Source organism: Ptychodera flava, chromosome 13 (genome assembly GCF_041260155.1).
Source record: "Ptychodera flava strain L36383 chromosome 13, AS_Pfla_20210202, whole genome shotgun sequence".
NCBI classification, from domain to species: domain Eukaryota; kingdom Metazoa; phylum Hemichordata; class Enteropneusta; family Ptychoderidae; genus Ptychodera; species Ptychodera flava.
In genome coordinates this window covers 9,837,586-9,861,709 of record NC_091940.1, presented here as the reverse complement: position 1 = coordinate 9,861,709, position 24,124 = coordinate 9,837,586, and the positions used below count along the sequence as shown (strand labels likewise).

Here is a 24,124-nt window from a genome sequence, read left to right as displayed (position 1 = left end):
ATGAGAAGGAAAGATATCTTGTCATTTTTCTATCTCTAAAATAAGTCACTGTATCAAATATATATTGTGAAATATTTGTGCATGTTGCTTTCTCATACTGAATTCTCACAGAGAGAACAGAAAAGTATCAGGAATTTGTCATCCTTTTCATATGAAATGCAGATTTCATAATGGTACACTTTCACTTAGCAAACATCAAGATATCTCTGAAAGTATGGCGCCCGAAGGGCGCGCCAAAAAATATGAAACATCCTGATATCTCTGATATATATGCCTTGTATATTAAAGTCATGCACCTGAAGGACATGCTGAAAGATGTATGATATATTAAAGTAATGAGCTTGAAGAGCACGCTGAAAATATTGAACATACAGATATCTCTGATGTATGTATGCTTGATATGTTAAAGTTGGGCGTGCTGAAAAATATGACTGATTATTAAAGTTACGCGCCCGAAGGGCGCGCCGAAAAATACAACTGAATGATGAATTTTGTGGCTGACACTAGCATTTTAGGCAATGATGAGCCTGTGTCAAAATTCAAAAACACACTGACCCCCCCTATTGGGCATTTCAAAAACATGGTGACCCCCCCCTATCACCAAAGTCAAAAACAGGGTGACCCCCCCCCCATGAATCCACCGCCCCCCCCCCCCCCAGGCTGAAGAAACTGACCAGTCCCTTAGACGCCTACTCACTGTAAGTATGTAGGCAACTGGATGAACATGGTCAATTATTTATAATTTATTAACGAAGGCCCAACAACGCAAGAGTCTATCAATATCTGAGAAAATGTGTAGTACGTTACATCTAATTTGGCAATATGTTAGAAAATATCTGAAGATTATTATAAATATCGGGAGAAGAAGCGTCGATTGGAAGAAACAATTCTCAAATTTCTCTTGGTCTGTTGACGAAATTATATGCATATCACTAACCTGACGATCTTGACCAGGTTTCCGTTGCTGTACCGTGGAAGTCTGGTGCCATTGTCATTGTTGCCTGGGGAGAATCGTGCGCTGCCTCAAGATCACTACGAATGATTCCATCTAGGTCGTCAAGTGTTGACGCTTCTGGCGGCATGGTAAAGGCATCCACCGTTGTCTTGTGTGGTGGCGGGCTTATCACTGTAAAGCAATCAAACAGCAATATTCTAATATTTTCCGAGGATCAACGTATTCCCTCAACAAGGCATGCAATGGACGACGTTACGAGTGAAATAAGCTACAGAGTGTGCACTTGGGTCGTAAGGAAAAATGAAACTTGTAGCAGTCATCGGTGTCCATACAACTGCCCACGTTTTATACCTGTAATTTAACCAACTGGTGGCGCTCGTCACATTGCTAAGTGAACGACTCTACTCGGTCTGAAAGTCGAGTCTGTCTGTTTTGACTCTGTCAGACTCTACATTGATATTTGCCATCTGTTACCAGTCACTGAAGAACTTGTAATAGTATAGTGTGGAACATCACAAATATAATAACTTTTTTCTTAAAAACATGTAGGTGCGTACGACGCACGGTGATCCCTAGTTCCTCAATATCTGACAACCTTTCCCTAATCGATCAATCGGTCATCCCTTCATTAAGTCTCCCCTTTGCTCATGGAAGAAGTAGTTATGAAAACAAAAACTGGTGGTCCACTCAAACCCGAAGTCTTGATGGAGCTAGACGAAATTGACCAAAGCCTTATTTCAAGTCAGGTTAATCGTGAGTTGTTTTATGTCCTTTCTTCGAACTCTTTTATAATATTTATCGATTATAGATAACAATCCTTGAAACACGCGTCCAATTTTGTGTCCTACTCGATTTAATGTCATTTTGAACGAGTTGTTAGACTAAGTTTCTTGGCCGCAGTCGAGTGCGCGTTCGCCTCAGCCCTGACAACGGTAAAGACAATATCGCCACCAAGCGTTTGTTCTACAGAAACTTTTGTACATACCCATATTGAAAGTTCCCTTTGTGATAGGCTCTTGCGAATACGGCGGGTGATTGACTCCAGGAATGACCGGGTATTCCTACAAGATACGATGAAAAAATTAAGTTATAGGTCAGTGTATGTGGTTTTTCACTTATTCCCGAGAACACAATGGTGAACATGAACTGAGTGTCGCCTACTAACGGTTATACATGTGAAGATGGCACGGTTCAAAGCAATTAAACTACGCCGTATTGTATATTGTATGCCGTATGTTTAACTTTAAAAACATGCTTAATCTAAAAAGTAGTAACATTTTAAAGAAGATAGTTACTAAATGTAGGGACAAGTATGTACATGGTATTATTTTACCATGCAATGTTTATGATATGGGCGAGTCAGAGAAAGATACCTTGAATAACGGAAATGGAAATTCTGAGAATCAAATGTTGGTAACGCCATGAGCCTTCGTTCTAAATTTCCATCTACAGATATCTAACTAATGAAACACCCAGTAGTCATGTAGGGGTTGTTCTTAAATCTGTTGGCGTAAGGGTTGACGAAACGATTGAAGATGCCTTCGACATTCCCGGTGAACATGGCGACCGAAACATCTAAGAAGGTGTTTTTTGTTTGTTCTCTGTTTGCTTTGAGAACATCTTGCTTTGTTTTTTTATTATATTCGTCATTAGACGTGTATACCGTTATAGAAACTTCAGTGTTTTCATTGAAAGGGATGTCGACCTACCTTTTTTATTTTGATGTTCATGTTCATATTCATATTCAAGTCGTTGGCGTTGTCTCTTTCCTGATTAAGACTAGACTTCGACGCTACGGGAAAAACACAAAACAGATTTCAAATTTTAAAACACGAATGCAACTGAAAACAAAATAAAAGTGATTCAAAACGTCGAAGAAGCTACTGCCGAAGCAGACATACTAAAAAATGCGAATTCTTCATTAAAAGTTTCCAATGGTTTAACCACTGTTGGATTTTTTGTTTGTTTTTTAGGGGTTTGAAATAACACGATTGGATCTACTTTGGGATAACTGGATCTTATCTTTATATTTTTCATATTTCTCAAAAGTGTTAGGTGCCCCATAGATGAATGTTGCGATATTATAATTTACTCATAAGAACAAGTGTGTAACTTAAAATGAAAAGCAGATGAGCTTACATTAGCAGATTAAATCGACATTTTTTCACCATCCAATTATCCCAAATTAGTACCAATCGTGTTAAATATTTGATACCAATTTGTGGCCTTTATTAGAAATGAGTCTTAAAGTAGGATGTCAGACTTTTTTCCATGGCCATCCCTTGCAATTTACTAAGATGATAAAAATCACACTCTGATTCAGTACGATCTGACACGCAGAATGTTGATGAAATCGAGACGGCGATTCATGTCAATCACTAAAGCGATTTACAATACATGAACACTTTCAATAGTCCCCAGGAGTCCCAGTGGAGGTACCATGAGACCAACAGAGTACAGAAACCCCAAAAGGCAAGAGGAGGGTGACTGGATTCGGGAGTAATATTGTTACCCAATCCTGTTTCATTTACACTGATTGGATCTTTAATGGGACGTCAGAAGGATCAATCAATTGCTAGTGCGCTAATCTTTGTTCAGTTTCGTTTTCTATTCTAGAATATTCCTTGAAAGCTGTCAAACTTGGCGACAAATTTTGTTTCTTGTGCGTTCTCGGTCACGAATCGCAAACTGTTTGCTTTATTTATAGTCACTCATAAATAAATAGTACTTGTTAACAAAGAGCCATTTTATATTTGCGAAAGTCCAAGACGTCACCAAGAAAATCGTGACTGAGCGACAAGAAAGCGCATGCGTGCAAAACGTGTGTCCAATCAGATGATAAGCACGTGTCAGCCACGCCCGCGTGCATGACGCTTGCTCATATATGAAACACATCCCACTTACGTTTTCTTGGCAAGAGTCTGTAAACCCGATACGGTTCAGGAATGTCAAGCTGGGTCTTAGTTTGCACTTCTTGAATATCGGGTAGCTTGTTCAGAGCCGTTCGGAGACGCGTTTTCCACATAGCCGGGTCAGGATCGTCAACTCCCTCTCGATATTTTCCAGTATGCAAAGACCAGGCCTGCATTTAATGGTTGGAATAGAACAAAGTCGTTTATAAGAAGAATCGCCAATATTGCAATCTTTTGGTTCATATACGAATCCTTTTAAAATCGCTGAAAGGGATCACTTTGGAAAAAAAATCTGAAAGTACTCAATGAGTTGCCTTTTTGTTCAACCCGGAGTACAAAATAAATGGCATGTTGGTGACAAACTTCTCAATGCGAAGACAGTGCCACCCGGTCAAGGTTGTGAATACTCCTTCTTTGTATCCATTAAGAAGTTCTGGTTCAAATACGTCCAAGGAAAAAAATGTATTTTTAGTGAGAGCATTTCTGAAACGCTTTCTCAACGTACGACTTCAAAAAGACAATTTAGTAACAATATTGAGTTAACATTCTGAGTAACATAAATAATTACACTCAAAGAGTGAACTATGCATTTTATTTTGTTACTTATCCATTCTAATGTTTTGCCAAAAATTTTAGAATTAAAATTTCATACGTTCAGCCGCATACTCATGTAACCATGGACAGTAAGTAGGAACATTCCTCATCTGTTCACTAACCCTGCCTGTGGGGGCGCCCTTGCTACAAACCCGTCCAGTCGCGGACCCGACAGCGCTGATTGCATAGAGATGACGGAAGGCTCAGTTGTATTTTTGTCACGTCTTCCTTTCAGCGGCCAGTACGTGCGAGGACATTGGCTCTACTTAAGGTCACCAAACAGACCCTGCGTATTAGTGTCGGCGTCACTCTAGTTATTTGGCCTTTGAACCGTGCAAGAAGTGCGGTCAATGGGCTCGCGTGGCTACAATAGGTAATTTGAGTAACAACGTACGGACCTCTTCTCCTTTTCTGCGGACGCGCTTCTAATTTGTGTTTGTTTGTTTTTTTCCGGAATTTTGTGCTCCAGGAAAGTTTTAGGCTTAGCGATATCGATAGCATTCCACCAGTGAGAAGTGATGAACCACGTGCGAACAAAATTCCGGACAACAACGAAAGACGAGTACGAAGTCTAATGAGTCAACACAAACGCCCACTATCATGACTATGTGCGCGACAACATTCAACTAATCGCGTCGCTGTAAAAGAGTTAATTGTATTTGCGTAACCGAGGAAGTTGGATGGTTTGTTTGGATCCAGTGTTATTGTGGCAGCAACATTGGTAAAACAGCAAAGCGGGTTGGGGGAAGTGCACATTTAAAACACAAATATTTTGTCAAAGTTGATCTACTGCAACTTCTAGTGCTTAAATATATATCTTTTATTTGTAAAACACGATATTTGCTCCGATCACAACGCTCGACTTTTGGCCGTAGCAGCTTCAGTGAAAATTTGCCGTAAATTGTTGGGCTTTACAAGCATTATAAAATATTTGTAAGAGATGTAGTATTTGCTATGTTTTACTACAAGCATGTTTGGCTATATACATCGAGACGATGTTGAAGTATGCTTACTTCAGTCAGTCACAAACAATGCGCTTTGTGCGATGTAAGTATTACTAGTCTATCAAAATCAGGTAACTCCTTCTTTGGTAAGAGAAAAAATTCCCTTCATGACGTGTTATTTGGTCTAATTTGGTTTTAATTTTGAGATGACAGGCCCTAGTGGCCGTAATGGTCCTGTTTGGACAATACACCGGACGAAAGATATCTTTAGAATTCGTGACTTAATCCACAGGAAGCCAATATTATAAGGTAAGGCAACGCGCACGATTCGACGTTGCGTGGGCACTGTTTCGAGGTGCCTGTCACGTCCCTAGTGCCTGAGAGAGAATTAACGTTGTTTGATGATATTCCAAGCCTTTCGTGCCAATACGTTATGGTTTTGTGGCATTTCAAATACTGCGCATGACAGAAAGTTGTGATTTGGAAGGTGTGAAATTTGGTCACATATTCATTTAGTGGCGATCTCAAAGAGGATTTACTGTCTGCAAAAGGCGCTGTACATACTTGACGACGAGTACCAGAATGTGTTACTGTGAATCAAGTTGGCTCTGGATAAATGTGGACAAGCTGTTTTTGCTTGCATCGCTACTCCCCTCAAAAGTTTGTAATTGCGATGGCTGTTGTAGCAAGTGACAGGACTCATCGTTTTCGACTGGGAGAAAGTATCAGGTTACGATATGAATTCGATCATCTCCGCGTCAGCATAGTGCGATATTATTTCGCAGTTTCCTTGTTTCTCGACAAACGAAGCCCCTGGACAACGCCAAGATATTCCCGATGTTTTTTTACCGATCATTTCTTGCACGCAGTTGGGGTTGAAAGCATCGTTGCAGATGTAGGGACAAATTGATTTATGTAACTTTCCCTTTGCAAAATGCAAACGAGTCTGCCTTTTTTCGCGGGGTGGTTCCTATTTCACTGAAGCATTGTTTTACAATGCAAGTGTCATTTTTGATGAATCGTGCTATCGCTGTCGGGTATGCGGTTTCCTTCGAACGTGTACAGTATGAATTCTGACCCCGATAAATATTGCGCACTTTTGTCGTAATAATTGACTGAAATTCCGTTTTTGTATTTGTTTTTTTCTTGTTAGGGTGCTTAACGTGAAACTCGGAATTCGAAATAAACGCATGCTTGTGCAAAAAACTTGGCATGACATGCCACTTTCGTGTCCGCTACTCTTACCTTGAAAATCTTAGAGTCTTCTTCTTTGTCATAGTCTTGCTTACCAGCGTGTTTCCATGGTATTTTAAACTCTGTTTTGTCAGCGTTCAACCAAGTTAAACCGCGATAAGCTCCACTGTCTATCTGGTTTATGAGCCAGGGCCGCAGTCTTTGCCGTGTGTTCATCTCTGGTGGCATCCTGTATCGATTCTGAAACAAAAAAGTAAGAAAAACACGTAAAACTTAGGAGAATGAAATGTTACAACCCTGTAAATGACACTTTGTTGAATTTCTACCCAATTCAGGGCAATTTCGCATAGCGAATGAGACTTTTAGGGAGAAAGTAGACGAGAATATGTTTGCATTGAGGGACAGCCTGAGGGACTGTTGTAAACCCAGGCGCTCTGATCCGCTTCAATCTCTGCATCGGGGACAGAAACTAACCTCGGCTGTGCAGCAGTGTCGCTTTGGAGAGTACTGCACATGTGTGACGCACAGAACAGCCACAAAGCGAAAGTTTCTCGCGCAATCTGTTGTAAGTTAGCCACTAATTCGTAGTTCCCAGGTGAAAACTTATTTGGAAGTCTAAAAAGACGTCGGGAGATCGATTTCTTTTCGTCCACAAAGCGCAAACACTCGTCAACGCGTAAATGTGGGAAAACAGTTCTTCTTTTTCCGACTGCCAGTATTTCACACCGTAAATTTCAAGCGTTGAGTAAAAAAATCAGAAAAAAGGAAGTAAAAAGACACAAACCATTTTATAGAAATGTGTGTCGACGGGCATGCATCGTTGCTGCAGACAGGGATAATACGGTCCAATTGCGTTGCCGTATTGAGGATACATGTTGGAAGAGAAGTCCAGAGAATGGGTGCACACCAGTTGCCTGCCAGTTCCAAAGTGTCAGGATATCTCCCCAAATACAGTATCCCTTTCCTGGAGATGCCAACTCGAGTGACAGCAACCAGGGTAAATAATTTGCATATGTATTAGGAGCAAACAAGTTGATTGTCTAAACTTGGAGAGGACTGGATCTCACTGCGCATGCCCAATAAGGTGTCGTGACTGCGGGCCGTTCATGAAACGCTCGGAAGTTTGCGAGACCACGCGTTATTTTAACGCCTTCTCCGAGCTAACGCTTTCTGACCTTGTATAGTATTACATGACCCTCGCTGGAAAATTTGTTACCATATCATTTCTACTTCAAATAAAATAATGTACTTCTACATCGAGATGGTGGTTTAAGTCTATCGTACCATTTTTCCCCGCGAAAGAAAGCCCGATTGGTGGCGACATTATCACACCAAGCACCATGATGGTTTGTATGAGCGCATGACGTCATCATGATGTCATCAAATAAACTATGACATAATGGATAAAACAGCGACCTGAGGCGCACAAGATGTTAAAGAAAGACACGGGTGCGGTCTCATACCATAAGTGTACCAACGATTTTGGCGAATGTGCACAGGTTCTTGTTTACTTTTACAATAGTTGCTCGGAAAGTTAGAGGATTCTGTTTTCGCATCGCCAGTAGTCGTTTTTTTTTTACCGACGTTGCGCTCAGCGCTCGAAATTTTACGCAAGCGCGAAGTCTTGGGACGTTGCAGATTCATAACATAAATGAAATCTGTCAGACTGTTAGTGGAGAGGGTGAACTGAGAAGTTACAGTAGACGCTCGTAAGACCACGGTGACCTTATGACACGTGATCAAGGCGAAATAATGAGAGTTGGGCGTGTTGTTCAGTACGACAATCAAGTTGTACTTATACTCCGGGTAACGACTCAGGGAGCATCTCTTAAGTTGAGAGCACTGATCTACGTTTGTAATCACATCAAAACTTCATAATGCGATCTGTTATTTAACTCAATCGGTAATGCATCACTCAGATAACTCTATCGCCAGCTGAATGAATTACCGAATGCCTGGTCCGGTATTAGCCACTGAAAAAAATAGACAATTAGAACAGTTCACACAGTCGCGCTTGAGATCATCGGTACAGGCATAGCGGAAGTGAGCTGTCCATATAGCTTACGACGCAAACCATGGTGATATTACTACCAAACTGCTGTAATTTTGAGACCTCTGTCTGACTCCCTTTTTGAGGTCAGGTCATCCTGTGTCTGAGAACACAGAAGGCGCTGCATGGTTCCCCGAGTCAAACACGCGAACACACTGCAGACACAGACATCGTGATTTTCTGAGTCAAAGTCCTTTCCGCATACAATTACTTCACATAAAAAAGGCCAGTGTTCTCTCAAAATCACCATAAACGATACTTTGACATCTTCAAGAAGTAGATGCAACAGGTATATCATTATGGCACTGCTCTCGAGCTAAGCGTTTATTCGTAGCATATGTGTTTAATTTAATGTTCTCTTCTAAATATACTGCTTCACTATCGATGCAATCTATCACTGGCAGAGTTACACGACACAACACTGAGAACCCCTCTCTCAAAGAATCATGGTCCTCTGTAGGGTGGGCTTACACTAAGGAAAAGTAAAATGCCTTCATAAAGATCACATCATGCAGTTCTCATTCCTTATATTACGGTTTAATTAATCGGTGATGCATCGTAGCAATGGTCCAACCATTTAGCCAAAAACGATAAACGTGACACAGGAGAGCATTATCAAGGTTACGCCTCCACAATTTTTGTATTTGGGGTGAAGGAGAGAAAGTGGAATAAAACGGAGAACATTACGCCAGACATGATAGCGACTCTATGAAGTCTACAGGTTAAAGTAGAAGTAAGATTTATAAAAGTGGGTAAACTGTGAGCGCTGTAACAATAAAAAGCCGTAAGAACAGTGTAACCATCAATTTTAATGAGCTATTGCCACGAATGTACCGACCACAACCAAAGGGCTAAAAGAACGAGGTGTATGGTTCTTTGGATTTTTGTGGTTAGATATAGGGAAAACGATTGACTTGCCAATATATAATTTCCGTCCTGATCAAGAAGCAAGAAAATCGAATATACATCATGTAGTGCAAGGCAGAAACTCCCCCCCCCCCAACACACACACGCAAATATATAAACGAATATAATTTTAGTGGTCTAGCTCTAAAGTGGGCCATACGATCGTTACAACGCTCAACTTGCAGCCGTAAGCGTTCAAGATAACTTCTTTATTGTCAACCAGGAAAAATGAACAAAAAAACATAAAAGCGGTTATCTACGGAAACCAGGCAGGATAAGTCTGGGGTACGACGGACTGGGTCTTATTGTATGATGGCTGGATTGAGTCTTTCAGATTGCCAACAGTCAATGGATGATCAGGAAGTGTGCATGAAGTGTAGTCATTTGGGGGAACTGCATTTCTTCATCGAGGCGTGGCATCAGTTTTCTTGCTTTTGCATATTCTTTTTCTGCCACAAATACTCGTCTGGTGCCTCAATATGCTTGCACGTACTTTGGCAAAGTTCCAACTTCTCAACAGTGTGAACGAGATCGAGGCTGGATATGATCTCGTGACGGACGCGGGGAATTTTACTCGCACTTGCGTGGGTGACGTCTGACGGGTGACGACATGTAATTTCAAGGCTTCAATCACCACTTCAATCTGCCAAAAATATGTCAATACACACCCCCTGTACTCCACGATATCACAAGTGACCCAGATTTGACTTTAAAAAGTCCAGGCCCGAGTCGGCTACAATAGTTGGCAGTGTAGTGACATTACGAGGGTTGTAAAGATTGCTGTGGTCTGATAGTGGTTAAGTACGCCGTTATTCCTCATTAAAAAATTGCACCGTTTTTAATGCCAATGAACCATATAAACGTTATTTACCTTATCGCCAACAGCGGACTTGCTAACCGTGATACTGATAAGAGCCAATTAAGTTATTATTACAATATGAATGTAAATAAAGTTGTGTCACTTAAAACAGAACTCAAAACAGAATATCAGAACTTAAGGCCTGCATCAATGATGATGACATTTAAAACTTAGTTGACAAGAGAAATAAAATCATGATTCTAGTTGATAAATGTGCGAATTATGAGATACCAAACGTATTCTCAACACTGTCATTCTAGCTTTGGAGCTTCAAGAATAATACCACTTCTCATCAATACGTTAGTCATTGTTTGGAGTTCAACTTTTCTGATTTGAAATATTTATGCCCGCATAACCCAGTGATACCCGTCGGTGTCCAAATCAGTGGAGTCTGACTGACAACTTGCAGCTGAACCAAAAGTAAAACCTTCCGAACCATATTTTTCTGCCTTTTGGGGTTTTTTATCTCCGTGGTGTAACCCTACAGAAATTTTTGTCTTTCTGCGGCATGCTGGATCCATCATTTCACCAGAAATTTAGAGGTGAGCATTTCAAAATGTGTATGTCGAGAAAAGCGCTTCCCTGCGCGCGTATATATCAGGTTGTCAGCATTTTGCGGTTAGCGAGTTGACAACCGCAAACCCTTTTCAGATAGCTTCGAACGCGCCCTCAATGTATGGCGCGCACTCAAATACACAAAGCCACACAACACACTTACATATACATGTCCCAATAAGCAACAGCGTCAGTGTAAAACTACTCACAGAAACGTAGGAATGCTATTAATACCAGAACACGAGCAGCTGTATACCTTCCTGTGACGTGCAGGAACCATGAATTCATCGCGCCAAAATAACTCAACTGATCAACATTTGTGATTATAACTTGTTAATAGCATAAATATTTCAATCTCTCAGTAATTAGTAATTCTCTCTTTTTAACGTTTACAGAAGCGAAAACAATAGCTAATACATTAAAAGTTCGATCTCTAGTTAATCGTAAAATGGCTATCTCTAAGCAAGGGAGACACACACAGAAAGAGGCATGCGGCCTTTTCAATACCTTGTTACTATAGTTCTAGTACGAAGAATTTGACGATAAGTTGCCCCGCGAAAAAAACAGTACGTCAAGATCCCACGATTAATTGCGAGTCCCATACCTTTTGCAATAACAGAGGGGTCCAACGGGCCTAGTAGCAGCTAGCAGCAATCTACTCCAAGCTCGAGGATCCAGAAAGGATCGAGATGTGAGTCTTTGCGAACAACCAAGCGTGCTTGGGATGAACCAGCAGGCTATTGGCCCAAGCCTGAGAAAAAATACCTTTATCTGCCTAAGTATATTGTTTTGAACCACGCTTGTTGGCGTTTACTAGTGTTACTAAAATAGAGTCAGGGAATTGCCATGTCTAGTCTATTCATGGAACAGAGGGGTTTTCCAAGTATGGATAACCTTTGACCCGCCTTGTTCTCCATTGGCCAATGAGAGGGAAATCCCCCTTTTTCTGATTAGCTGGGCTGCACAGCACCAGACTTGCCTTATGCGTAAACGATGTTTGTCTGTTGCGCTTATTGCCATAGCCTGGTATACAAATAAGTTAGTGAGACCGAAAAGTCAATGAACAAGCATGCACGAAGACCTCTTTCCTCAAGGGTCTTTGAGAAGATGTAATCATTTCTTTACCAGTTTGTATTCTTCTTAAATATTATCAACCACAGCACCAATGCTTCTCAACCGACGAAGCCTTATCCACCTAGCACTTCCTGTGACCATGCGTACATTTCAACAACACTGTATGGCATAATTTCATTAAATTGGAACACATTGCTTGTATGTACATCGCTTGACAATACCAAGTGACACATCCATGTAATTGAAGTGGGCGCGACTGGTGACATAAACTTGGCATTTTTCAGTGCTCATGCACAAATTTCTTATCTTAAAGAATACATTGGTACATCGGTACATCCACAGCTTCCATTTCTCCTCTCGGTAGTGTCTCATTGGTCTGGGATATACGATGACGTAATCACTTAGCGTTTTCTTGCTCATCACGTGACTAGAACAGGACAACTCGTGAGCTATAACATTATAGCAATGTAAACCAAGCAAAAACTATGTCACGATATGTTTTCTTAGAAACTAGTAAGATCTTTGAGTGGGTTGAAGTAGCTTATATCGTGAGAAAATCATTGATATCGGTCTGTCTTCCCACGGGCATGGCAGGTCACGGCAGAGCAGAGGCGTTTCAGGCTAAGGCGACTTTTCACAGGTGAGGTTGTTTATCGGAAAGGCTACAGGGTACAAGGAATTATGCAGGAGTCGATAAGTTTATGACCGTCGGATTTCTCTTCCCACTTCGTTTGCTTGGAATATTTTTTTGTCTTAAAGGTGAAACTCTGAGACACTTCAGGATAGCAGCAGTTACTGTTGACTTCACAACAAACGATGAAAGAAAAGACAATAAAACTCTCCAAACATTGATTACATTTACTACTTGTATACTAGGCAAGGCTTATATTTTTACCTACGTACCAATCGCGGCACAGACCAAGGAGTATAATCATTATTACATTACATAATTTTTCTGGAACCATTCAATATTTTATGTTGGACTAATGGGGTTTTTACAGCATTCATTGTGTTTAGCCGTAAGCTTAGTATATAGCAACTGTAGTTAGGTTTGAACATTGTCTTGTCAAAGTTGATTCAGTAGCATTACGTCATGAGGAGGATTCTTCTTTATATCTACTCCCGTGACTTGCCATAAAAGGAGAAGTAACAGTCTACGTCATATGTTCAAAAGATGGTTCAACAATGGCTTGTCAGTCAAACCGAGACGAATATACATCACAGAAATTACAACATGTTGAAAATAACACAGCAATCACTGATGTTTTAATTACAATTCATGAAACACGGTACGGAGTAATAAAATTATAAAAATAGTATGCAAATCTAGAGCGTATAGTTGACGTCACCGGTGCTCCAACTGTTCAGTGATCTGATGGCAGAAGAATATCCTAAGTATTCTCTTTAAATAATCACCATGGTAATTAAATGGTACACTGGAATAAAGCAGTCTATATTTCCCCTCTAAATTGAAGGTATAAAGGCTGACTTGTCTAGGACCCTTCTTTCCTGTTGAAATCTCTGTAGCAGAATCAATCAATCAATCAATCCATCCATCTATCTATCTATCTATCTATCTATCTATCTATCTATCTATCTATCTATCTATCTATCTATCTATCTATCTATCTATCTATCTATCTATCTATCTGCCGTCTATATATACCTATCAATGCCTACATGTATGTATGTATGTATGTATGTATGTATGTATGTATGTATGTATGTATGTATGTATGTATGTATGTATGTATGTACGTACGTACGTACGTACGTACGTACGTACGTACGTACGTACGTATGCATGCGTGCATGTATGTATGTATGTATGCATGTATGCCTGTGCATCAGATACATGCTACAGGGGTTTAGAAGAACTTACCACCGAATATAATGTCATCATCGATGTCATTTTATCGTCTTGGTCTTCTTACTCGGTTATCATAAGAAGCAACAGGTGACTCGATTATTTGTCTGGCAACGACTACTCACACTTGACTTTACTAAGCCAATTGTCCAAACATCTTGGAATATTGTATTGCCTTGTAAGGCATTGCTACATAATGAGCAGCTATTTGATTGGATACACTGGCTACATTATGCGTGTACAATAAATGGACCGTTTGACTCCATTACTAATACGCCGGATATGTGTTGCACGATGGGAAATATTGTATACCGTCTGTATCTATAAATGGGGGAGGGGAATATTTGCCCTGCTTAGGTAAACAAATTGACAATTGAAATCTCAAAGTGCTGACCAAATGTTGCTTGACCCTTTCATCCGGCTTTATGTGCCTCTTTAGAGCGCCAGCTTTTCCCATGATAGGAATAATGGGGGTTTAATATATTTTCTTGATGAAACCCTCCATGACATAAACAAAACGATTCAATGATGACAGTCAGGATCGGCGAACCAAACTACCCAGAAAGTGAATTTCCATATACGCTCTAGCCTTCGCTGGGTCACATGGCCCTATTGTTTTCTGGCCTTCTCAACTTTTAGTCATAAGTCAGAAGTTCTGGAAAAAAACCCGTGAATATTACAATTTGAGAGGGTTACCCCTCTCTTCCAGAGATATGGTATTCTATATGCTGCGTAACTCCTGGATAAATTAGAATGTTTACTCAACGGAACAAAGTTGCTTAGAGTCATTTTAAAACCGATTAGTGCTTTTCAAAACAAGAAGTTTACGCGGAAAAAAGTTTGAAAAAAGGTTAGATATTCCGATTATTGTGGCAGGACTATTACTTGAGCACAACATACAAGTAAGTGATTTACCAAACATTTTTAGGAGAGGACGCTTGCTTTTGGCCTGAACATGAAGAAGCCGAACCCGAGGTATTGCAACATAACTACCGTATAGCTTAGAGGAATGACGCCTACATTTAGCGTCTGTACCGTGTTCATGACCATGATCTTCAGTACAAGCAACAATAGCCGTAACCTTTGATGTATTTTCAATTTTTTCTGCCGATATGTATGTATGTATGTATGTATGTATGTATGTATGTATGTATGTATGTATGTATGTGTTATGATATCAATCTGACGTTTGATAAGGGCTGTAGGTGTTTCAAAATTCAAGTCAAATTTTCCTGGTTAGTCCTCTGTGGAGTGACCAAGACTCAACAGAGGACTAACCAGGAAGACCAAGTTAGTTTGTCCTCTGTTGAGTCTTGTCACTCAAGAGGAGTGACCGTGGTCCAAGTTCTGATCCTAACTCCAGTTGAATCTGTCGGTCACTCCTCTGTGAAGAGACCAAGACTCAACAGAGGACAAACTAACTTGGTCAATTTGACTTGAATTTTGAAATACCCACAGCCCTTATCCAACGTCAGATTGATATCATAACATATGTATGTATACATGTATGTAATGCCCAGCGTGATTGCTGACAGCTGAATTCTGGTCCGAGCCGCAATTCATTCGTCATCAATAACGTTGGATACTGTAGACAATGCATTGTGTTTGCATGGTTAATACCTGTATCCCAACATCCTCGAGGGGGCAGAAGCATAAAATCTCTATGTGTGTCAGGAGATTAATAACAAAACATCATCAAATTTGTAATTTCAGTCCCTTTCAATGTAGAAGCATATCATCCCAAATACAAGGATGTATTAACATAATAACTGTATGTGACGTGAACATATCATCCCTCAATATCATGCCTTAGCTACAATATACAACCAGTGTCTCGGTACACTACTACTGCCGCCCTACTGTTAGAAACACTAATGTTCCTCCCACTGCACCGGTGTCATTGAAAGAACGCGCTTGGCACCTATTATATGAAAGCGTCTCAAAACTTCCTAAATCTTTCTACCGTGAATTAACCCTGGACGCGGTCGACTCCTGACCGTTTTGACCATTCACTTTATTCAATACTTTGATGTTTTCCACCAGCGATTCCCTGGTGGGGTGAGGGTGACAGTCTGTAATTCTATACACCATAACATTTGGTGCAGACACACGCGTTTCATTAAGTACGGTGAGGATGAACGCCGCAGCCCATTACTCGGCGGTGTATCTCCCCTGTCGAGATCCTTACGCTTTGTGCCGTAAACAATTCTGGCTTTGGTTAACGCAGTCGTGGGGTCAAGAATGAGGCGAACTCCAATGAACAGGTTGCTCGGCCATATATAATGTTAAGGACGCTACCATGGGGATCCAACGAAACACCCTTTCTCCCTAACCCCCCTGGCACTTGACAATATGATGGACACGAGTGAAAAGAGTTCTAAGACACGGCCAATCTACATATTTGTGGAGTGACCTTGACAGTGTTCAGGTAACACGGACGAAGCCATGTAACGTACAGTACTGTATTTTCCCAGATATATTGTCGGAGTTCTATTTGTTTTAGCGATAGCGGACTTCAGTTCAGTGCATAATGATGAATACAGGTCCCGTCTCCGTTACGACAAGCTCTTTGTCGTTCATCTAAAACTTTCTCAAATCCGATGCTGGTCACTTCATTGTTTAAATGCTAGTGCCAATTGTAAGCAAAAAAAGCTCAGTCTAGTTCCCGTCGGATTCGAATATACAACAAAAGCCAAAAGCTGTAAAGTCCACTCTAGCGTAGTAGAATTTGCCAACTTGAAGCATATACAGTAGAGGGGGTCCCCCTCTACTGTCTATGCTTGAAGACGAATGGATACACAGTTATTGTATTGTCATAGTTTCGACTAAACTATACGGAAGTTTGACGCAAACCCCTGTATCTCTAACATTTGAGCGCTTGTCACAATAACATCGAATGAGATCACACCATTTTTTAGAATTGCCCTAATCTACCAACATCCGGACTATATGAAATTGACTAAGGACTTTTTATATTTCTGCAGAGGTCGTACAAAAGTTTTATTTAGATAGGCTATAATAGGGTTAGCATATCCGAGAGAAACAAACAAGATTATTAGAATATAAATCAGTGGTTTATCGGATGTTGCTGTCTGCATAACCGTTCGATTTCCGTAGGTGGTTTGATTTCCGTAGGGACGATATGTACCTTGTGATAAAGTGTTCATAAGTTGTTCTCCATCCTATAGAGTGTTGAAATACTGAGTATCAGTACTGGGAACCAATTTACAATATGCAACATTGCTTTGGACATACAAATGATGCTAATCCTCACTAAAATTCGGTTCTCAATAATGATAACGCTGGATACTCCACACATAGGGCTGTGTATCAATGTGATTTTTTAAAGTAGATAAAGAAACTGTATTTTAGAAACAGAACAAAAACTACAGCAAAATACATCAAAGATACGGCTACTGGAGTTTTGGCAGAGCGATATATTTGCCACCATGTTGCCCGCTGAAGAATGATTCCGTTTGTGAAGTGTGGAAATGATGGATTTGACCAAAATACTCGATTTCAAGTTTTGCCAACACTCCGGTTTTCTAATTACAAAACTGTATAGGGGAGTTGTAAGTGTCGGGAAGCTGTTGTTCGGCCGCCGCTTCTGACGATATAATGTTCATCAATGGGGTTAGAGATATGAACTCTCTGGTAAATGGGAGACAAATCTGGCTCAGTGTTGGTTGAAAATGTTCATATCATTCAGTTACAAGCCATTTTAGAACAGCCGTTAGCGTAGTTTACTATGTAACATAAACTTGAAAATGTTGTAATACTACACCCTATAAATATTCGCAAGATTCTGTGTTTAAGTATAATCTGGTAAAAACGTTAATAATTTATTGCCCCAAACTGTTCATTTTGGAAGGCGCGTGAGTGCGAGGCTGGAGACAGTTCTCGGAGCTAATACATTTACGGTACAATTTACTTTACAGTAAAACAGCTCTTTGGTCATGACTTACTCCTGCATCTAAACTGTCATTCGAGGCTGCTTTACGGACACGGAGTTAAGTCGTCAAAATTTGGCTACTCCGCACGAACAATGAGGCATAACTGCGTTGTAACACGCTAAACAAATGTTAATAACAGATTCCCAGAGCTTCACAAACTGTAACTCTTGGGAAAAGAACAAAATGATCACAATAAAAGATATGGGAAAAGATGTATAGGCCTAAGATGGGAAGTGCATACAGTTTGTTGAAGTTAAAGTTTCTGTTTCAGGTTTCACTTGACTTCTCGGTTCCCGTTTTTGCTGTTAATTTTCTTCCGATTTAGACATGTTGTTCCATGAGCGATAAGTTTGTTCTCTGTGCTTTATACGGTTTTCTGGAATGTCAACCAAACCTGTAAGACCTAAAAGTAAGTATGTCAAACACTGACACGCCTGGGATGAGATAGATGCACTCTATACAAACTTGAATTGAGCAACATCTCTCTCTCTCTCTCTCTCTCTCTCTCTCTCTCTCTCTCTCTCTCTCTCTCTCTCTCTCTCTCTCTCTCTCTCTCTCTCTCTCTCTCTCTCTCTCTCTCTCTCGCTCGCTCGCTCGCTCGCACTTTCGTATGAGAGAAGCAACGTCCCTGAACACCCGCTGCCATAGACAAGCGGCGTATATATCGTACTCCATCAAATCCGGCCACAACATGTGCCTGGCACGTGCATCAGCGTCAGAAGCCTGACTCTGACACTGGACCAGTGGCCGTATTTTGTTTCAAGAGTCCACGTGTGCCTCGGGAAACCTTCATGCCGCTTCCAGCGCATTTTGACAAAATGCCAAATCCAGTATCATTGGGGCTATTGAGCACCATATGCGAGAATGGACAGGACTTCAACAACTGGTACAGATGGATCATCTGTCAACCCTCTCCCAAAAAAATGTTTGCCCTTCGTCTTAGACATCGGCGTTTTCACTTCAAATGAAAGAGTACGGTCTAAATGATGAAATGATTCCGACGGGAAATACATGCATCATTTTATATCGTCATTGTAAATTGACAATCTCAATAAAACAACTAAGCGACCGATACTTCCGTATGTATGCATCATCTACAGATAAACCATGGGTTGGTATCTGAACTGTCTTTCACAACAACTTTTCCGAGTAACTGACAAATCTGTAAGTTGAGTGTTTGTGCTCAGTTAAATCTACAGTGCAGATGCCTTTTGCTCTCAGCGATTACTTACGACCTCATTCGCAAAATCGAAATCATATATATGACATAGTGTGCAGCATCGCCACATGTTCACAAATGTGCAGTTTGCCGACCTCTACTACAATGCAATTGTAAATATGCCCATTTGTTCCCATAGTACCATCGACTTATTAGAAATTCAACAGACTTTGGTATGTTATAGACAGAGTAGCATGTACACTTTATGCGTATCAATTCCAATGAATTACCAAAGCCTAGCTTTTGAGACAATGAGAGCGTACCTATTACGAATCACTGCTTGGCGTTCCCCATGACATATGGTGAGGTTAAAAACAGCGCTAATAAGCGGAAACATGGGACTCTTTCCAATGAAGAAAAATCGGTTCTTTCGAAGAAATTCCGCGGTCGATATGGTAAAACTGCAATAGTTCAATTTTGACTATTGAACGCATCGTTTCAAAACCAGCAGTTGTATAAGGTGTTTTTTTCCGAGTGGTAAGTATTCACTTGTGGATATATCTGACCAACAAATCTCTCGTTAAATTGGCACACCTTAGATCCATGAAGACAAATCTTAGACAAAACGAAGTTTACTAGCTGAGATACACGAAATGCCACTGCTATGCAGATGACAAGAGAGTTTCCACCTGTCCTGGTCTACATTTGGCGATAAAATGGCAATCAAAGTGCCATGATAGGAATCATCCGCTTCTGTTAATTTCATTATGACATGAGTATGAGTCTCAGAGCATTTATCTTCTCAAACTCAAAAGGCGACTGTGCAATGAAATTATCTAGTGTGTAACGATGTACTGACGTTTTACATTCATCGAAAATAAAAATGTAGAAATATGTTAAACTAATTTGGCTTCAAGTGGTTTGAAGCGTTATCCATAAATCTCTGAATAGTCACACGCGTGTAGAGCTTGATTTAAATACGCGTGTGCGATGAAAGAGATCTCTCTTACTTTAAGTAACAACGATAACTTACACCGGAGCAAAACGTGGCTGGCACATGTCTCCTAAGAAGAGGTTGTGCTCTTCCTACCGAAACAAGCGTTCGCACATAGCGGTAATGTCTAAGGTGAAAATGAGAAACACAGCGGTCTAGCAGCTGACAACAGATGTTAGACGCAGATCTGACAGCTCGCGTTTGAGAAAGAAGAGGTTTTAATAGGAGAAAAAAGTCGCCAATTTAGATAAACGTTTGGAGCTATCGCAACATTTGAATAGATCAGATGACGATGTAGGCTACGACTGTGCAGCGGAGACTATTTCAGGTGTTAGGGAGGGGTAAAAAACTTGATATATTCGAATTTACGCGTGGGGGGGATCGGGATAATTTCTGCTGTGGACATTTTCAGGGGCTAGGTGTCAGCTGCATTGTTATTTGTCATTTAAATTAGCTTATACAGTTGCAATCGCACTTAGTGGTATTGCAAAACCCAGGGTAAATGGATTGTTAAGTTATCACGTGAGACCGTTGTCATGGCATTACGTCGGTCATTGACCTAGCCAAAGAAATGATTACAAATAGGCAAAATCTGATTTGATTCAATTGATAGCATTGATTTATTTGATTTTCCACGACTTGCGGACAACAACGTCTGACATTAACAATTTGGTATCTCATTAAGACGGCATTTCGTCGAAAGATCACTATAAAATTGTGGAATACTTGGACATCAAGTCATGCTATGCATCACAACAGAAAACACTTCAAAAAGATAACGATGGTGCATTATTAGCGTCGACATTTTTATTTTTGCTTATTACGTTGGGGATATGATTTAGTCCTGCCCAGCGTGATTTGATGAATTTACCGGTCCCCTTTCATTTTATTCCAATCTGCCACTGATAAATATCGCCGCACGGGAAGTGTAATTTATAACTTTTTACAACTATCTCAAATATTATCACCTCTTCGCGCTGCATCCTACACACGGGAAGGGTGTGCATTAGTCTTGTCAGACCTAAGATGATGACTTCATTAGTTTAAAAAGTGTGTGAAAATATTCCTCGACTGTCACCAAGGAAGTTTAACTTGACCCGCAGGTGAGTACACCGCTAAGGAATAACGGATCAAATACATTTAATATACATTTACCTACAATGCTAAAGTATAGACGCTGTCTGCTTTGGTAACTGCTGCATTTATCATACATATGTCTGCAGTATGTCACACAGTTTCTAATAGTGGTTTCCACCTTTAAATCGAAACTATCTGCTAGTATTCGCCTTCTTTCTCGAGTTCCGATAGAAAAAAGTACTCTCGCATCATTTCCATGCCCCAGAAAGCTCCTTTTTATGTTCAAAAAGTGAACGCATTTGTTTAGGTACTTCAAAAAGTGAAACTTTTCGTTTCTTTGGAAAGTCAAATTTTATTAGTCAGGATCTTTTGAGTCCCCATCATAACGACATCGTTTTACATACAATGCCTGTCGTCCTTGGTTCGAAAGTTCAAAAAATCTAAACGAATATAACCTTTGTTATCAACCTACTTTGTGCCTAAGGACATCATTAGAAACGTACAAATGAATGATAAAGTTATTATATTTGCTTATTAAGAATATTCTGTCCTATTGTACGAGAAGTCAAAGGGTGGAAACTGAAACAGAAACCTAATATCGTTTGAATAGCCAAATCGGGTCGTTAATAGTTTATTCTAGGCGACACAATTATGTGTACATTGCATGTCAATATCAAATATACTTTCAGTTTGTAACAGACTTGCGAAACGCATATAAGGACCGCAACTTTTGGATAAGTCACATTGAATAGACATCATTGACTTGAAGGGAATGACAAAGTCCGTGACCCCTAAAGCCAGTCATGCTTATTGCATATTGGTACAAATACCCGAATTCAGTTTAAATTGCAACTGGGCATGTGATGTTTATGCTAATACCGACGTACTGGCAGTGCATTGCAGTGGGGACTTTCCGAGCCGTCAATTTCTAAATGCGGTCGACCAATCAGATTGCAGCGAAACGCCCACGCCTTCATGTAAGTTACCTATTACCACACTCCACTACTCTCATTGCACCGATTTTATTCTTAATTATTGTACTACAACAATACGTATATAATATTAACCCTTTTAGAATGGTTCAATATTCAACTACGATTTACACTGTTCAGCATGTGAAAAACTTAGCAGCCGCTGATAAGATTCTTTCTAACATCCTTGAAGCATTTCTATTGTCTACTCTGCTTTACAATAATATTCCCTCTTATCATGGAGGTAGCAGCTACCTCCATTCTCTTATATACGTATTTATTATCAATATGCATGACCCCCATCTTTTATCCTCACATTCAGCCCCAGCATTTCGTCAGATCAAGCCAAGGATACTTGTGGGCAGTGACAGCATAAAACATTGCCCTACTTCAGTCATTTGTCTCATGACCCCGTTTCCAGGAAACCGACCCAGCACCGTACTCTACGGTGACTCATCCCTGACCGCAGTGCCTGTGGTGCTACTATGACTACACTAAAATTCCCTTGGCAAAGCTCTTCGTCTTTTCCTCAACTATAGCTCAACTAAGACAATTTCTTTTTTCCCTTGTATTTGTTCACTTTTGCATCGCATTGCACCGTTGTTTAGTAAAAGGGCTGTTCAACTTCGTTTCTACAATGCGCTGTGCGTGGGATTATTGACATGTAAGATGAAGGCTGAGATTGAAAGCCTGGCAAGGTCATAGGTACTTGTCCATACACCTCTGTAGATCTGAAGCACATCATAGAAATGACATATCATGCGATAAATGTTTATCAATCACCGTAAATATCTTTGATTAGCTTGGAGCGGTGTAAAAGATCGCCACTTCTTTCTCTGTTCGTCTTTTGCGTGAAAAGATACATCATTTGAGAGAAATGACAAGCCCATGCCCTGAATACGTAGGCGTTTAAAGTAAAACTCTCTTATCATTGTGATGGAAGGTGGGCTTGAGGATATTGATGACATAGGACGTTTAGTTCTCAAGTATATGTAACGCAACTTTTCAGGAATGCTATGCTCTGCAATATTATTCCCAGTGAACATATTGTTCTTCTGAAAACGGAAAAAGTAACGTGAACAAAGACACCGTCATGGTGTTCAACCAAAAGAAATGCGATATACTAGATAAAATTACTGTCACACACTGCCGAAAAGGTAGACTAAAGAGGTATGGAATTATTTTGAAACTTCTGTATCCTTTTATCGTCCACTAAGTAAGACACACCGCTTGGTTTCAAACTAGAAACAGTGAAAGCGTTACACATATGCAGCAAATAATGTTCTTGTCTATCACTTTTTAAAATCTAACTTATAGTCTATTTAGAGTGTATATCACAGTGCACAACTCCTTTAGCCATGAGTATGTGACATTTAGTATTTTATTTCATTTTCATTTGTTTATTGTTCTGCTCCCAAAATCATGTAGAAACGTCTAGTGTTAAACTTGCAAATATAGCCTAGTGTCCGATGTGAATTTTATTCCATACAAGAATTTCATTTGTCGACGATGACGTTGCAGATAGTACGCAGTGCATTGTGTTTGCCAGGCTAGTGGTTTGTAGTTCAATATGCCACTCGCACGGCAAGACGGGAATGTGCTTGCTTTCCCAGAAAATAATAATGAAAAATTATCAAAAGTTATTATTTTCATTTGAAATTCCAAACTTGCTCTGGTAACCGGTAACACAATATTTACATTCAATTTGCTGACCACATGGCCTTTTAAGCTCCATCTACTTGGCATGTGTAGCGTGTTACCCGACACTGCTGACCGACGTCACCACGCGTTGCTCATTTATCATGAGCGGATAAAGGCCCACTGTTGACTCGGCGGAGGGGTCACATATTGTGTCGTAAATCAAGATTGCATTGCCCCTAAAAAAGGAATGACCGTGACCGTGGACTCGAGAGCGCTGCGCGTAGACAATTGATAATAACTTAGGGGTATGTAGGAAGCACATACGGTTAGCTTACTGATGGTTGGTATTGGCCTAGATTTGAGGGGGTGGGACTATTAAGTGCGAGATACGAAAGCTATTCACGTACTAGTATCTGCCT

At 40.3% G+C, this 24,124-nt stretch overlaps 1 protein-coding gene across 3 annotated transcripts in view; it reads right to left on the bottom strand.

The window, feature by feature from the left end:
* The window catches only part of LOC139147361 (interferon regulatory factor 8-like), a 35,849-nt gene that overhangs the window by 7,580 nt on the left and 4,145 nt on the right, over positions 1-24,124 (bottom strand). Inside the window, exons 1-6 of one of the 3 annotated variants that reach the window (XM_070718422.1) lie at positions 11,574-11,793; positions 6,651-6,839; positions 3,860-4,037; positions 2,665-2,747; positions 1,941-2,016; positions 938-1,126 (exon numbers count right to left, since the gene is read on the bottom strand). In XM_070718422.1, coding sequence (XP_070574523.1) covers positions 938-1,126; positions 1,941-2,016; positions 2,665-2,747; positions 3,860-4,037; positions 6,651-6,827 — 703 coding nt within the window. In that variant the 5' untranslated portion in view covers positions 6,828-6,839; positions 11,574-11,793. Of the gene's footprint in view, positions 1-937; positions 1,127-1,940; positions 2,017-2,664; positions 2,748-3,859; positions 4,038-6,650; positions 6,840-7,383; positions 7,954-11,573; positions 11,794-24,124 lie in introns of those variants that run through there. The other 2 variants (XM_070718421.1, XM_070718423.1) reach the window with 2 other exon arrangements.